We start from the raw sequence: 12,412 nt of genomic DNA, 5'->3' as shown, positions 1-12,412 counted from the left end.
ACTTGTCTTGGGAATAAATTCATTGAGTCTTGATGAATTATTCAAAAGCTGAACCATATTGTAACTGCCCACCAGCTGCACCACTTTAAAGGAGCATGTTTTTATACTGCTCATAGTATGCAAGTCAACAATTGTTGAGTTATGCCTTTAAGTCTCTTATATAACAAGACAATACTCGGGTGGCAGGCCAGGAAGCAAAGGTTGTGACCTCCGCCTCTATTTCTGGAGCAATGAATATGTACTCTATTTATTGTCGCTATGGAAACAGGAGAGTAGCACTATAGAAGGCACAGGGCACTTTGGCAAGGAGGTGGGCATCTTGAGGTTCGGGCAGCTACATATTGGCATAATCTGATGCCAAATATGCTCGGTGTTATGTTTTGAGTGAAGGTGAGGAGAAATCAAAACCCAGTACTGACTGATTTCAGACAACGAGACAGCAGGAACAGCTTATCTCCCCAGTCAGAGAGAGATAGAGAAAGATAGACGAGGGAGTGGAGAGAGAAACACAGGGAGAGGACACCAAAACAGACTAGACAGTGTTCCATGGTTTAGATTTTTAGCTGTCTGCTGGGAGTGTCACTCATGTTTTGCAAGGCACTGGCATTTAGTCAGCAAAGAGCAGGACATAACGACAGTCAGTGAGTTGGATAGAGATTCGGGGGAAAGAGAGAAAGGGGGTATAATGGGGGCAGAGTGGCTTGCCTCTGGCACTCAGCCCCGGCTGGGTGCCCCTCATGGCTCACTACCACTGATGTTTGCTCTGCCAGCAATCCAGCAGATGTGTGTGTGTGTGTGTGAGAGAGAGAGAGAGCGACTAGAGATTTGCAAGATGCATTCTCTTCCCTGTTCACATTCCCAGGTCTCTAGGGAAGCTAGTTTCAGATTGCATTTTATGCAAACAAGCAAATGGAGAATCACTCTTTCCAAGTTTAGCATGGCCATCATTTCTTAAATTCTCTTAAACCCTGTTCTCCGCAGAACCTTCCCATAAAATAAAACTTCTCTCTGCTCCCCGAAATGTGTCACATCAAAGCCGTTTTCACCCTGATTAAGGTAGCTTTCCCATCTTCGTGCTGCTTGTAGTCTCTCCCCGCCCGGCGGAGCCCATTTGTTTCTTGGTGAGGAAAACCTGAGTCAAGATCCCACAGTGATGGAAACTGTCTCTAATTGGTCACAGCGGATAAACGCCATGCAGCAGTATCTTAGCTATACACCAAACTACAGCTTCTCTCTGTGAGGTCGACAGGTCTTTTCTTCAAAGACCGCCTCCCTGTTGTTATGTGCTACATGCGCACATTATTTTTGATCAAGTTGCTGCTTCTCCCTGCAGGAGGGGCTTTGCACTACACAAAATAGATAGAATACAGTCCTCTTTGCTGTGATATTTCCCCTGTAATTCTACATTCTGCATAAAACATGTTAATTTGTACACTTTGTTTAGCAGAACTTGGTGGGATGAGTTAACATCTATGCAAAATCATCTTTATTGGGCAGATAAGCACTTAATGCTAACCATGGCCAAACCAACAAGAGTATTCAGTTTGATTTAAAAAGAAAATATGACACACATCTGATTGCTGCTCTGTTGAGCAAGTCAAGGGAGTTCAGTAGGCAGGAGTGACTGGTAAATAAAAGTTCCATTTAATGAGAGTCATATTACAAATTTAGGGTCAGAGATGCCTTCTCCTCTCCCCTCCCTTTGGGACAGAGCTACAGCAAGTAGACTTAGGGCATGGAAATGAGCAATATAGAACATACACACACACACACACACACACACACACACACACACACACACACACTCACTGACAAACATACTTATACACATGGGGATTACATCATTTTTCATGATCTCATCCGTCCACTGATACAGATTATCCCACAATGGGGCGCTACTTGACCCACATAGGAACACTTCAAATGGGTTTGCCACATTCAAAACTGACATACATACTAGTTCTACCTAATACAACACCCTTAAAGTACAACGTCTACCTAACTAACAAGGATTTCATTATAATGCTGGATGTAGATGAGCTCTGTGTTAGTTTTCATTCAAGGTCATGGGTAGATATCTGCTTGACTTATATGTAGGATCCCAGACCTACTGGGTCCATTTAATGTAACCTCTGCTAACAAACATAATATTTTAGTCTATGTCTGACTTGTAATTCGTCAGCTGTGAACACAGACAAGTGTCACTTTCTGCTGCCTATCTGAAAAACCAATAAAATCAGTATTGGTCATTCTGTTATAGTTGCAGAAAAAGTCAACAATATTAATCTAGATAGAGAATAACTCAGTTATTCATTGACACCCAGAAAGCCTGTGTGTCCTTGATTGAGAGAGAGAGAGAGAGAGAGGCAGGGAGGGCTTTTGTCTAGAAATAGACCATTCATTCCAGTTCATTGTATTAAACTGATAACTTCGACAACAGGATTCAAGGTTGTCTTATTGTATTAACTAAAAAAGGATTTCACCTGTTCAACAAATGTCATTACCGGCATAGAACAAATATCTAGTTCAACTTCCCATTGCTGTTTAACACAATAGCTTCCTTTTGTATTTCGGCTTTGTGTGGCTTCGAGTTTTGTTCCTCAGTTTTAACTGCTCTCGCTTTACCTTGATAATTCTAATGGAGCAACGCCGCCATCTAATGGCCAGATGCTATCATCACTTTTTCCAGAAAGTCATGTCAATATGTGACTACTCAGGACGTTCGGTAGTGCAATGATTCCCTCATACCTGGACAACTATTTGGCAGGCCACCTTCATCGGGGTTCGATGACTCCATCTCATATATAAAAAGATGCCACAGAGACACCAAGGTGCTGCTGGTATATGTGTGTGTGTGTGTGTGTGTGTGTGTGTACATGCATGTGATTAGTGATGAAAGTCAGTCACCAAGAGATTTTCATGGTCCTGTCTCAGTCACCTAGTGACAGTGATTGTCCTGGTAAACATGCTGTCTTTCTGAGAACCAGAGCGGTCAGGGAACACTGCCCATTGTTATGGGGCTTTGGGAATGAGGCTCATTGTTCTTCCTAGTAATATGATTGATGTATCAAGTTCATGTTGCATACTTCCTGTAAATGGACTGAAATTTCTATTCCACATCTTAAATGGCTGCATATTTAACAAAACTCTGAGCAGAGGGAGGTTGATCTAAGAGGTTTATTACAATCTTTATTACAATCAATTAAATAAATCGGATCCCAGAACAGTGCTCATAATCTGAGTCGCTTGAAAAACATCATCCCTGCAGCTCCAAGAAAGAACGCTGCTGACTCATCTAAACAAGTCCCCCTTGTATGGTTATTGTTTGGTTCCATCTGTCATCGGCACAATGCTATACTGCTGCATGTGTGAGCGCAGGAGGCCCGAGGAAGAGACCATAGGCTGTTCAGAGTGACCCAGAAAACTCTGTCCAGCCTCAGATCTGCCCTAAGCCCGCTGATCCAGAAACCGAGCTGATGATACACTCCCTGGATCAAACAATAACCAGAGAAGACTTGGGGCATCTGGGGATATGGGACAGACACGTGCAAATGAACAGCCTGTTGGGGTGTTTGCCTGGTTGCAAAGCCAAAGCACGTCTTCAGATGCCAGCTGAGGCCTGTAGCGCAGCTCGTGTGACGGATGTCCCGTCTTTGTTCTCTCCTTTCCAGAACGGGGACAGGCAGAGGACAGTTAGTCTGTGCTCACACAGAGGTCAAAGTGGCTTGGCAGAGTACTAAACACATACACAAGGTGTTCACGTGTCCATATTGATATACCCCACATCCTCAATGACATCCTTGATGATAGAAAACAGTGACTGAGATCCTTTAAGGTTTACAAACAAATTTGCTCAAAGAGAACAGCGTCTTTTGTCCCAGGTTGTTGAAAGTGGATTATCTCCTCTTTCATCTTTCAGCTCATCTTTAATCTCCTTCCTTTTCTGTCCCTGGCACCGCAGGTATGAAGCAGAGAATGCGTTTTTCTTCAATCTCAACCTGGCCGACTTCAACATCATCGACACCCTGGGGGTTGGTGGCTTCGGACGTGTCGAGCTGGTACGTGGCTCCGCATCCACGCAATAACATTAATGATATACATGCTGGCTACAGGTTGCATAGTCGTATGGCTGACGTTTGTATTTGAGTTTCTTTTTTCTCCTCTCGCCTCGCTACAGGTTCAGCTGAAGAGCGATGAGAACAAAACCTTCGCCATGAAGATTCTGAAGAAGCGGCACATTGTTGACACAAGACAACAAGAGCACATCCGCTCAGAGAAACTCATCATGCAGGAGGCTCACTCTGACTTCATTGTCAGGTATACCCATTAAATGAAGGGTTTCAGGGCAAAAACACACAATGAATCACAGTGGATCAGTGGTTAGCACTATCACCTCATAGGAATCGTCTCCTGTCTGTTCTCCTGTATTCCTGTGGGTTTCCTCCCACATTCCAAAGACATCCAATTAATGTGGATTGGAGACTATTAATCGGATTGCACCACAGGTATGACTGTGAGCGTGAGTGATCGTCTGTCTATCTGTGTTGGGTCTGGGATAGGCTCCAGCACCCTGTTAAGGAATAAGCATGCAAAGGGAATAAATGAATGTATATGCATATATACTATATATACTGTGGATATCAAAAGTATACACGCCCTTTCAAATGTTCTAGTTTTTACTGCCTTGCAGCCTTACATGAAATTAAATCAGACTTTTCTCACATTCATTTGGATATAGTAAGCAGTATCAGCAAACTCAAAGTGAACACAAACGGTTCCTCATTTCTGACCAATGTGAAAAGTAGAACACTGAATTACCTCGGTTGCGTAAGTCTACACACTTCCTATGATTGGTGGTTGTAAGTGTGTTAAGATTTAAATAATCATGTTCCAATGCATGCATAAAGCTTTCATTTTGATTTAATTTAGATTTACTTTGATGTCACAAAACGACTTGTAAGAGTAGGTATATACTTTTTTAAATTATGGATATTTCATTTTGGAATGAAACTCCTCAAATTAATAAACTACCTTCCTCCACACAGAAATGAAACGAGTATTTATGCATGGAAACCGATTTGAGATAACATCCCCCCGTTTGTTTTCAGACTCTACAGAACGTTTAAGGACAGCAAGTACCTCTACATGCTGATGGAAGCTTGTCTAGGAGGAGAGCTGTGGACTATTCTTCGAGACCGGTAAGATCTGATTCACCAGGTTAGATATAACTGCACCGTAGTTGTGTCTTATATTTCAGTTAATGGCAGTGATATAAGGCCTCAGTATCCAAAACATATTGCTGCCAACAAATATATGAATCTTTACTCACTTGATTCTCCTCTTGGCTTTCAGCGGTTCCTTTGAGGATTCAACCACCAGGTTCTACACAGCCTGTGTGGTAGAGGCCTTCGCCTACCTGCATTCCAAAGGCATCATCTACAGAGACCTCAAACCAGAAAACCTTATACTGGACCACAGGGGCTATGCCAAGTTGGTAAGAGATCTATAATGCATCAAAAACCAAATGACAAGAAATTGAATTGTCTGTGTCTAACCTGTTTAATCTCAGAAGACTGAACAGCTGCAAACAAAAAAAAAGAGAAATCTTTCTAAGATGCTCTTCTAAGATCTTTCTAAGATGCTCTGATGTAGGCTTAAATGCAAAAACATGTTCAGCTGATGTCGGTCATTAATAAAATAGTTGAGGTTAAGTCTTGTTCTGTGTTTTTTGGAGTGCCGCCATTGCCAGTTTGTAGTTTTTGGCAGAGCACCCAACCAGAAGAGGGTTTTACATTTTTCAACACTTTCTACCTATTAAGCCAAAGCATCAAACAAAAAATCTTACTTTTGAAGGGAGATATCAGTGAGATATTTCTAGTATCACCATCATCATGAATATGGACACTGATTTTTCTCATTTGCCTGTGTCTGATTGACAAAACACACCTCTCATGCTGTTCTTTAGGTGGACTTTGGCTTTGCTAAGAAGATTGGGTTTGGGAAGAAGACCTGGACCTTCTGTGGGACGCCGGAGTATGTAGCACCAGAGATCATCCTGAACAAGGGCCACGACATCTCAGCTGACTACTGGTCTCTAGGAATCCTCATGTTTGAACTCTTAACTGGCAGGTACACACAAGCCTGGATATGACCTTAAATGCTTCAATTTCTTAAACGTCTTCCCTTTGATGAGATAATCAGTAACTGCAAAATGTATCCGTCTTAACAAGACATTCAGCCTAGTATTGAGTCTTAAAATTTCAAACAGCTGAAAAAACTGGCCGCTGGGGTTAGATCATTTCACAGATTTTCAAGTGAAATTAAGTTTCTTACAAGTGGCAATATCTGCAAATCATTCCTCTAGTATATAATATCACTTGATTCAATGAAAAATCGTGAAACAATAAAATTATCCATTCTACTGGCAATTTTTTCCACCCATTTCACCTGAGATTTACGATTTCAAGACTCAATTTTAGACTAAATTAATTGTTAAGGGGACGATTTTCTGCAAGTAAAGAATATTATTACTAGTTGAACACCAGCTAATATCTTTACCACTCTTATGCAGCCCTCCCTTCTCTGGCCCTGATCCTATGAAAACATACAACATCATCCTGAGGGGCATCGACATGATCGAATTTCCAAAGAAGATTACCAAAAATGCTGCCAACTTAATCAAAAAACTATGCAGGTGAGCGTTGGCTCCTCCATCAGTTTACCTCATTCTGATTTGTTTAGGTGTTGGTACTGTACAGACCGCTTATCGTATGTTTTTTCCACTGCAGGGATAATCCTTCTGAAAGACTGGGAAACTTGAAAAATGGTGTCAAAGACATCCAAAAGCACAAGTAAGATCATGAATTACCATTAATATGAATTACCAATGTAATCCGCTCATTCATAAATTTTTCTCTCACCAGATAATTGTGCAGTTAAACATAAACATAACATCATCACTGGGGGGGGGGGGTTGTGCTTTGTAAGTAATTGTGTTTTGTTTACTGTTTTGAGCCTGTTATGTCTTGTCTATATTTGTGCACTGAGAGAATTATGAAAATAATAAAACATAACATCATCAAGTGATTTGGCAATGCTGTTTTTTTTTTTTTTTGCTCAGATGGTTTGAGGGCTTTAACTGGGAGGGCTTAAAGAAGGGGACACTGACACCTCCTATCATCCCTAATGTAAGTGCACACTGCTGATAACTTCACTCTTTATAATTCTTCTCTCCCTCTGTTTTAGTCAACCCCATAATCAAAATGTATTCATTGATAATTCATGATTTGTGTTCATGTGATTGATTCATCCGTCTGTCTACCAGGTGACATCAGCAATCGACACAAGTAACTTTGACAGCTTCCCAGAGGACAACGAGGACCCGCCTCCCGATGACAACTCTGGCTGGGACGTCGATTTTTGAAATCCGTGTCGCCCCAAAACTAAAAAGAAACTCTTCTTTTGTTGGCTCTGGAGGCCATCTTGAGGACATAGCTGTGTTGTAAAAACTGCATTAAAAATGAGGAAGAGGAAGAAGATACAGGGATGGACGGCAAGCCCTCTGGGTCACCGATATGCCTTCACTTCACTGTGGCTCTGGATAAAGCATTTATAATGGGACTGCTGTAGCACTTCTTCAGTGTTGTCTTTTACACTCAACTCACAAGGCAAAGGCAAAGAAAGTGCAGGGACACACACACATACACACACACACACACACACAATAAAACACAGAAGCAGATAATGGAGCCAGGTTTTCCCATGAATGTGTGATAGTCTGTTCTAAATATTGGTCTAGGATAAATAAGAGTGTTAAAAATGTGATGGTGGACTGCTAAAAAAAAGAAAGGGGATGAGGATTGAATTTTCTTTTGCTGATTTTGTCACTCTTCAGCTGTTGGTTCAACAGTTGGTGGACTTGGGGAGAGTGTTAAATGTTACTGTATTTGTCCCATGGCATTTGACGTGCAGCCGCTAGCTGCTGTCTCTGATACTTTTCATCAAGGGAAACAAGATCTGCACACTATGGGGTTTGCAAGTCAAAAAGGTATCAAGTGCTCAAGACTAACCTGAATGTCACTGATTTTCTTCTTATTACTTTGAGACATCCATATGGCCTGTGCACCGTACATAATATTTCAATTTACAAGTTACATTCTCACACATGCACACATACGGCTGAAATCAAATACTTAGTACACTTTATATTAGAGTAACCTACCTTAAAAAGCACAAACACTGTTATGTACGTTCAATGAAAAAAACAAAATGTGACTCTTCAAGTGCCCTGCTTCAACTTTAATCAATCACACACCTACACACATACAATTACAGTTATGATTTCCATAAAGAAATGTGTCATTATGCACTTAAGACCATTAACTGAGAGAAAATCAGCAATGTTATAGCTAACTTATATTTTAAGCATCAGTAGATAAATGAAGTTAAACCCTGCCTTTTTTTTTTTCTTTTTTTCACCAGTGCTGTCAGCTGCTCACTGATGGACTATAATATGCTTCAAATCACACATATGAATGCTTCTGTTCCCACCCAGTTCTTCAGTTTTGTTTTCAAATCACCCAAATGCCTCTTCCCAATCAAATCCTCTGTTCGCTCCTGTATAGTTTTGACATAACTGTGAACATGGTTTCAATGTCTTTGGTGCTGTTATTGACAAATTATAACAAGGAACGGTGAGATGAGAGCACTGGTTATTGTTTTTGTATGGTGATATGTCCGTGCTTTATTATTACTTTGTAATGTACTTGATTTCCTTCTTTAGAAAATTGGACATTTGTGTTGATTTGTAAACTTAAGTGAACAATTCTTTTATATCACTTGACACCTTGTTGCATTGTGCTCAGTGGTATTTCTCAAAGTTTTTAAAGAGGATTAACCATGTTTCTCAGAAAAAGGACATCCATAACAAATTCACCACCCCCCTACTTTTGGAGGCAACATTGACATCACTTACATCATCTAAAGACTATCTTGACCCAACCTCATTTTCATCAATATCATCTTACAGAATTCCCAAAACTTCTCCTAGAGACCGGTGGTGAACGACCAAAGGAGATATTTTGTGAACGCATCCATAACTTTGTCCACTAGCACCATAATCTCATCATCTCTCACATCATGTCCGATAATCGATAATCAGAGCATAAGAGTAGAAAAATGCAAGTGCCTTAAATCAATGGCATACGAAATTAACATCACGAGACCTTTTCAATGCTGCATGAACAAATATACACCTCAAACTTATGTGTCCTCTTAGATGGCTGCTTCTCATCCTTTGTTATATCTAATAAATACATTAATCACTATGGAAAGAGAATTTCTAGTCATTTAATGGCTGACAAAGTGTCTATGAAACAAATTCCCTGTTCCCCTCTATGATTTAACTCACAGGAACAATTCTGTTAAGTGTGAAATGGCGTACAATATAAAAACTATCATACCTGATGTGGCTGCACTGACATGCTTTTCTCTAGACGTGTAATGGACGTGATCTTATGAAGTCAATTGGCCTCACACAAGACACCAGAGAAGGGAGATGCATTGCTCATAATGACCATCCATCAAGCCTTTTATCATGCAAGCTCAGCATTTAGAGATGGCGAGAATGATTTGCAGTTTTGAACATAGATATGAAAACAGTATTCTTGTGTACTATTATTGACGATCTTTAAGGATATGATAGCGTTGATCATATTGTATCATGATCAATTTAAATTCTCCTTTTATTTGAAAGATTTGTTTTGATTTATTTGGTTTTGGTAAAGCTGAACCAGCTCAGCTCCAACATATTTCAACCCAGGAGGCCAAACAGACTGGGATACCTCATAAATTACTGCATAAATGTCACCGCGTTGCCGGAGTGCTAGAAATGAGGAGAAAATCTTAGTTCCAGGCATACCACATAGATCATTTTTATCACAAAGCCTTATCCATGTCATCAATTTCCAAACCACTGGTTCTGAGTCATTTGTTGATCGCCTTCTGCAATGTTACCTGATATTTGCCTTGTGTTATGTTATGTGTTTCTGCTGTAAATTAATTTTGCAGAGTGCCTAGTGTAAAATTTTTAAAATTATAGAGTAAAAAACAATACTTTTGAGTGGTGTTTGTCTCTTAGTTATTTTGAACTTCATGATTCAAAACTTGCTACTGCACTTTGAAGGTGCAGTTTCCTCTCTTTGCCACATGAGGGAGCTGAAGGTAAGTTTGACCTCTTCTCTCTTAACCCAACTGCCTCAGACTGATGTAAAATGTCAACATTTGTCATCTCAGCCCGATATAAAATTATCCAAAAAAAATTCTCCAATAAGATCGCCTCAGAGACAATAACCAGTCTTAGGGTTAATGTAATCAATTCAGAGGTAAATGTAGATTATTCAGCTTTCTGGCCTCAGTGTTATTCGCACAACAAATCTGTTTGGGGACAGGGAAATGGCTTCAGCCCCGTAACAACAGGGTGACACTTCTGTGAGATCAAAGAGGATCAAAGTGCATCAAAGGAGCTCACCTTACCAACACTAACATTTAGTAAAGTGTAGATAAAAGCTCTACTTCAAAAGATATACAGCAATTCAAACGGGGCAAAGTGCTACACTGTGTTTGTCAGGTGTCTAAGGAGCCTCTCTCTCTCTCTCTCTCTCTCTCTCTCTCTCACACACACACACACACACACACACACACACACACACACACACGCACGCACACACGCACTTTTACAAACAAACGCGACCAGCAGATGACGTCCAAGTGCCAAGGTGTCTTAATAGAGAAACCAAAGTGGTCGTTTCCATCACGCTCTTCAGCACCTGCAAGCTTTTATCAGCCATCGGATACTGACTTTGTCACAAGCTGCAAAAAAAAAGAAAGAAAAAGAAAAAAAATGTCCAATGTTTTTCTCATTCAGTCTTGAAATCAAAGAAAACAAAGGAACGTTTACTGCCAATGAACTCAGGGAGTCCCACTTGTTTCCAAGGCAGTTTCACTTGTTTCGAGAAAAAAGATCAAGAAAATGCTACTTAATGCAAGAAAATTACTGAAACAAGTTGCTGTGCATTGGGGAAAAAAAGTAAAATGATCTCACTTTGGCAGATTGGGGTCAACTAGCAGATCTGAGGACTAGATATAAATATTTAAGACTAAATTTCTTGTCAAGATGGGCATTTTTTGCAGTGTGGGAGCGCAAAGGGTCAGAGAGCAGGACAGATCAGAGTTGCCTTTTATCTCGACGTGCCAGTCAACCCTGAAAGGCCTCTCCACGGAAGTCCGTTAATTCGGTAAACTTTTCACACTCCTTAATGGTCTGCATATCCTACACATTGATGTCCGCCGCTAGTGTAATCAAGCACACTTTGGAGGATAATTGCCCCCTTTGCAATCAGAAGGATCAAATGAAGTAGCCCAGTTAATCGACGAAAGTAACTTCAATCACTGTCTTCACACAGCCGAAGGGCAGTTAGGCTACTTGAATGTCAAAGGATCTGGATGTCAGCGCAAAGCAAATCATCAACAGCTTTCACAAAGCAGGAAAAATCAGCGTTTATGGAGAAAGAAACAAACAAAATCTATATTGCGTTAACACGATTGATAGCGCCGAAAATATTTTGAGAGGATTGGAAGAACTCTGCCGCGGCATGTGTGTATAAAGCTAAATTATGGTGAAAATCACGTAAAAAGTTAAGTGTTGAACATTTTGTAGCCTATACCCAAGTTGTATTAGATTCATTAGCCCATAATAGTCTGGAGAAAAAAAACATACAACTAGGCCTATAATGTCAAAATTGCCACCATGACAAGATATTTAGTCTCAAATTCAGTCTTAAAGTCTTTTTATTTGAAAATCAAACAAAATAAATAATAATTCTACCAGTGGGGTGAGATAATTCCACTTGTTTCCAACTTTTCTAAAAACAGATGTCAGTATCTTGACAGAAACAAGGCAGATAACTACATTAGTAGCCTATAAAGAAAATTACACTTGTTTCAAGAAAATTCTTAAAACAAGTCACTGGAAACAAGTGAGATTATCTCACCCTATTGGCAGATTCATTTTTCATTTGTTTTAAGAAAAATAAGATTTAATGACGCTGTAACTACTGGATACAAAAATAAGATGGTAAGACTCTTGTGAAGATGGATATTTGTGCAGTGTATGTCGCCAAGAATGCAAGTGATGGGCAGCCAGTCAGACTTTGCTGGTCATTATTATTATACACAAACATTGTGAAACACAGTGTTGTGCAGGGAGAATAGATGGCCATTTCCGTACAGTGGGGCTCTCTTTGAAATTCCACCCCTCCGCCTTTGTTGTGCACAACGAGGGGCGGGAAGACAAACAGGTCCACATGTATAAAGAGATCATCCCGGGGCTGTGCGTCAGGAGACCTCCAAGCAT

The 12,412-nt window shown here is 40.3% G+C and overlaps 1 protein-coding gene across 1 annotated transcript; it reads left to right on the top strand.

Moving 5' to 3' along the window:
* The first annotated feature begins 4,014 nt into the window (after positions 1-4,014).
* On the top strand, positions 4,015-10,071 carry LOC139641478 (cGMP-dependent protein kinase 1). Its single transcript, XM_071515895.1, has 9 exons — positions 4,015-4,058; positions 4,178-4,317; positions 5,109-5,198; positions 5,353-5,494; positions 5,966-6,129; positions 6,572-6,694; positions 6,789-6,851; positions 7,121-7,187; positions 7,325-10,071. The coding sequence occupies exons 2-9, from the start codon at positions 4,214-4,216 to the stop codon at positions 7,421-7,423; spliced, it is 852 nt and encodes a 283-aa protein (XP_071371996.1). The 5' UTR covers positions 4,015-4,058; positions 4,178-4,213; the 3' UTR covers positions 7,424-10,071.
* The last annotated feature ends 2,341 nt before the right edge of the window (positions 10,072-12,412 follow it).

The sequence above is a fragment of the Centroberyx affinis genome, unplaced genomic scaffold (genome assembly GCF_046629955.1).
Source record: "Centroberyx affinis isolate AG114_WGS23_722 - 3 ecotype Tasmania unplaced genomic scaffold, CSIRO-AGI_Caff_v1 ptg000034l_1, whole genome shotgun sequence".
Lineage (NCBI taxonomy): Eukaryota > Metazoa > Chordata > Actinopteri > Beryciformes > Berycidae > Centroberyx > Centroberyx affinis.
Note: the sequence above shows the minus strand (reverse complement) of the source record. Positions and strands in the feature narration are given on the sequence as shown.

What these genes read in the sequence shown, in the direction of transcription:
- LOC139641478 (XM_071515895.1), top strand. Translation starts at nt 4,214, where the DNA reads ATGAAGATTCTGAAGAAGCGGCACATTGTTGACACAAGACAACAAGAG. An exon ending in CACTCTGACTTCATTGTCAG is followed by an intron (nt 4,318 to 5,108) that starts GTATACCCATTA and finishes GTTTGTTTTCAG; the next exon opens with ACTCTACAGAACGTTTAAGG. An exon ending in ACAGGGGCTATGCCAAGTTG is followed by an intron (nt 5,495 to 5,965) that starts GTAAGAGATCTA and finishes GCTGTTCTTTAG; the next exon opens with GTGGACTTTGGCTTTGCTAA.